Source organism: Crocodylus porosus, unplaced genomic scaffold (assembly GCF_001723895.1).
Source record: "Crocodylus porosus isolate Cpor-Errol unplaced genomic scaffold, CroPor_comp1, whole genome shotgun sequence".
Taxonomy (NCBI): Eukaryota; Metazoa; Chordata; order Crocodylia; family Crocodylidae; genus Crocodylus; species Crocodylus porosus.
Genome location: NW_017728941.1, coordinates 7,094 through 10,808, shown reverse-complemented (window position 1 = coordinate 10,808; position 3,715 = coordinate 7,094). Strand labels below are relative to the sequence as shown.

At 69.3% G+C, this 3,715-nt stretch overlaps 1 protein-coding gene across 1 annotated transcript in view; it reads right to left on the bottom strand.

Annotated features, from left to right (window-relative positions):
• The window catches only part of PLVAP (plasmalemma vesicle associated protein), an 8,745-nt gene extending 5,030 nt beyond the window's left edge, over nt 1–3,715 (bottom strand). The window contains exons 1-6 of the mRNA XM_019548061.1: nt 3,229–3,715; nt 2,411–2,507; nt 1,318–1,961; nt 970–1,108; nt 503–593; nt 31–252 (exon numbers count right to left, since the gene is read on the bottom strand). Of these exons, the coding sequence (XP_019403606.1) occupies nt 246–252; nt 503–593; nt 970–1,108; nt 1,318–1,961; nt 2,411–2,507; nt 3,229–3,609 (1,359 nt within the window). The 5' untranslated portion in view covers nt 3,610–3,715 and the 3' untranslated portion in view covers nt 31–245. The remainder of the gene's footprint in view (nt 1–30; nt 253–502; nt 594–969; nt 1,109–1,317; nt 1,962–2,410; nt 2,508–3,228) is intronic.

Below are 3,715 nucleotides of genomic sequence, written 5' to 3'. Positions count from 1 at the left end.
GGCGCTGAGCTCGGGGGCAGGGGGGGACACCAGCCCCTGTGGGGAGCAAGGTGGAGCGGGGGCGGGGGCAGGCGGCGCCTGGCCGTGCGCTCCCAGGGCCGTGGGAGCGGGTGGATGTGCCGGGCGTCCCCGTGTGCGCGAGGTCCCAGGCCACGCGCCGGCCGCGTCTCCCTGGCGGTGGCCGCCGCGTCTCAGCTCCGCTCTGTCCTCCGGCCCTGCCAGCTCCCGGCCCTGCCTGGCCGCGCTTAGCCGCTGTGGGGGGAAGCACCCGGTGCCGCTGGGTTCCTGGGGCGTCCGCCAGCTCCCTCTCGCCCTGCCCTCCCGGGGACCAGCTGCCCCCCGGGTTCCCACGCCCATCCCTGGGCCGGATCCCATCCCGCTCCCGCTCCCGCCAGCCCAGGCCCTGCTGAAATGGAGCAGGCTGGTTTGCAAGGGCTGCCTCTGCAAGACGATCCCCAGCACCCGGCACAGGAGGCCCCGTGTGCCCCGTTGTGCCCCTTACCTGGGCTGCCCCACGGCTGGGGGGTTCTTGGGTAACTGGTTTGACAGCTTGGCCTCCTCCATCATCTTCCGCCTTATTTCGTCCAGAAAGGCTGTGTTTAAAGGAACAAGAAGCACCGCGGGTGCCGGCTGGAGTCTGCTGGGGCGCCTGGAGAAGAGCCCTCCCTTCCCAGTGTTGGGCCGGCTCAGAGCATGAGTGTCACAGTGGGGAGACCGAGGGTCCAGCCCCTCAGACCCACAGCCGAGAGGCCCGGGTACATGGTATGTACGTGGGGGTGTCTGGGGGGTGAGGGGTGTCTGTGCAGCAGGGTGTGGACAAGGCCAGTGAACCCAGTGCTGGGGTAGCGGGGCTGCGGGCTGGCCCCGGGGCATGGGCAGAGCCGGGTGCAGGCGGTGCTGGGGAGTCTCGGAGCAGCGCTAAGGCCGGTGGGGGGGCCGTGGCATCACCCCAGCCCCCTGGGCACTCACCAAGGTTGGGCATGTTCCCAAAGGTCGGCACCGCCCCCGCGCTGCGGAAGGACGTTGCTGGGTTCCCGAAGACCCCGGGGTTGCCCAGCGAGCCGACGCTCCCGAAGGGGTTGGGGTTCCTCTGCGGCGGGGTCGCGGGCTGCAGGGGAAAAGGGTCAGGGGGCAGCGGTGCCCTGCACATGGAGACCCCCCCTCGCGTGTCCCAGAGAGCCCTGGCTGCACAGGTGGGCGCCTGGCGGGGCTGCTCCAGTGCCCGGTGCATGGGCACACCTGTGCCCCCCCGTCGAGCTAGGAGGAGGCACAGGCGGGGCCAGACAGACCCCCGTGCATGTCTCCCACCCCCCTCACCTTGAACCGCAGGCAGTTGTCCAGCTGGGTCCGCAGGTCCTTGCTCTGGGCCAGCTGCTTGCGGCTCTCCTGCAGCTGCTGGTTGAGGCTCTCCTTCTCCTGCAGCAGCTGCTTCCGCTCCTCCAGCCTCTGCTGCTCCTCCGTCTTGCGCTGGGCCTGGATCTGCTGCAGCTCCTGTCTGGCCTTTTCCCGCTCGGTGTCCTGCAGCCTCGTGCACTGGTTGAGGCTCTCGCCACAGCGGTCCCTGTCGCTGCCCAGCTGCCGGTTCTCACTGCGCATCGCCCGCAGATCCTGCTCCACCGCGCCCAGCACTTGCTGGAGCTGCACGCTCACCTGGTCGCAGGCCTGGGTGGGGCGCATCCCATAGCCGGTGGCTTCCTTCAGCGCCTGCTGCACGCCGCTCACGGCGTCCCGCACCTCCTGCTCCAGCCTGCCGCACCTGCCGCGCACCTGCCCCAGCTGCCCTCGCATCTCGCTGTGCTCCAGCCGCAGGCTCTGCTTCTCCTTCTGGCAGATGCCGTTCATCTCCTGGGCCGCTCGGGCCTTGTCTTGCAGCTGTGCCATGTCCCGGGAGCAGTTCTCGCGCTGTGAGTGCAGCTGCAGCGCCTGCTGCGCCAGGAGGTCCCGCAGGGCCAGCTTCTCGGCTGCGGGGACAGCGCCGTCACTCCCTGGGACCCGCCGGCCTGCCTCCGTCTGCCCCCAGCCAGCCCGCAGCCCCTTCCCAAGCCCGTCGGGATATGGTGGGTCTGGCTCATGGGGTTCTGGGGCGGAGGGAGGCCCCAGGGCAATGCCCTGCCCTGCCCCTAGCGCTGCCCTTGTGGTAGCGCGGACCCCTTGGAGCCCAGCCAGAAGGCTGTGAGGGGCCAGGGTGCTCCAGGGAGGACCCCCAGCCCCGACCGTCCCCTCTCTGGGCAGCAGCGAATTGCACAGATCTGCCCTGCTCCCTTCCTGCCAGGCCGGACAGGCCAGAGTCCCTGACGTCAGACAGACGCCAGCACGCGGGTGGGTCTTCAGGAAGTCACCGGCTGCCCATGTCACGGGGGAGAAGCGGGGCGCGGGGCCAGTCGCCAGCCCCACCTCGCTGGGCACTCACCGTAGCAGGTGACGTTGGCAATCTCCAGGGCCTGGTGACAACGGGTGGCCAGCCCCTGGAAGTAATCAATGGCGCCCATGGTGGCCTGGAGCTGGAGCTGCGGAGGGGAGGGAAGGCAGCGGGTCAGGGCAGGGGCTGGATGGACGGGGAAGGGCCAGGGCAGGGCCGTGCGCACTGGGGCCATGAGAAGCTCCAGACCTGTTGGACGCGTTGTGCGTTGGACAGTGGTGCCAGCAACCCCTGGGCTTCCCTCTGAGCGCCGTGGCTATGGGCACCCTCCTGCAGCCACGGGATCCCCCAGCCTGCTTGACTCAGCCTCCACGTCCCCCCACAGGGCTCTCGGCTGCCAGGGGCTGACGGACGGGAAGGAGCCGGCGGTCGGAGGGGAGGGATGTAAGCTGGAGACACCACTCCGGGTGGGGAAGTGGGGTGGGATGCACAGGCAGGCTTTGTTTGCCAGGTCCAGGGGGCCAGGGGAAGCATGATTCACATGCTGGTGTGTTGCAAGCGGAAGGTGCATTGCTCACTGCCCAGCTGGGCCCGGCCTTTGCCTCCCCCTCCCATCCTGGAGAGACCAGGGCTGCTTGAGCCATGGCAGGAGATGCAGGGAGGAGGGCCGTCCACGGAGGGGCCAGGGGTCACTGCTCTCCAGCCTCCGGCCACTGCCCTGTCCAGCACGGAGCCCTGGCTGGACCAGGCAGCAATGGGGGTCGCACAGCAGCTGATCCCAGAGGAGCCCTGGGCTTTGGGTCCAGCTGCAGGGGCTGGGGCTGGGCGGAGAGAGGCGTGGGCCCGGGGGGCAGAGGGCAAGGCCATACCTTGATGGTGGCGCAGGACAGCAGGCTGGCGTTGCACTTGGTGAGCTCGGCCCGCAAGCCCGCCAAGCTGCCCAGGCAGGTCTGGCGCTGCTTGGCGGTGGCGTTGAGCTGCAGCGTGAGGTTGCGGTTCGTGGCGCTCAGCTCGGTGGCCCGGGCGAACTGCTCTTGGACCCGGCGCTCCAGGTGCTGCACGTGGGTGGCGGTGCCGCTGTGCGCGTTGCCGTAGATCATGAAGAGCACGAGGCCCAGGATGATGAGGAACTGGATGAGGGAGGCGAAGAGGAAGAAGTACTTCATGTAGAAGCTGCAGTCCCTCTTGGGCGCCAGCGAGCTCTTGGCGTCCAGGCCCAGCTTGGCCATGGCGTAGCTGCTCTTGTCCATGCCGCCGGCGCTCTGTGGCCCGGGGCAGCGGGGCCAGCCCTTTGGCTGGCGGGGCGGGGCGTGCTGGCCATGCAACCCCCCGGCGGGTGTTTATATTGCTCTATTT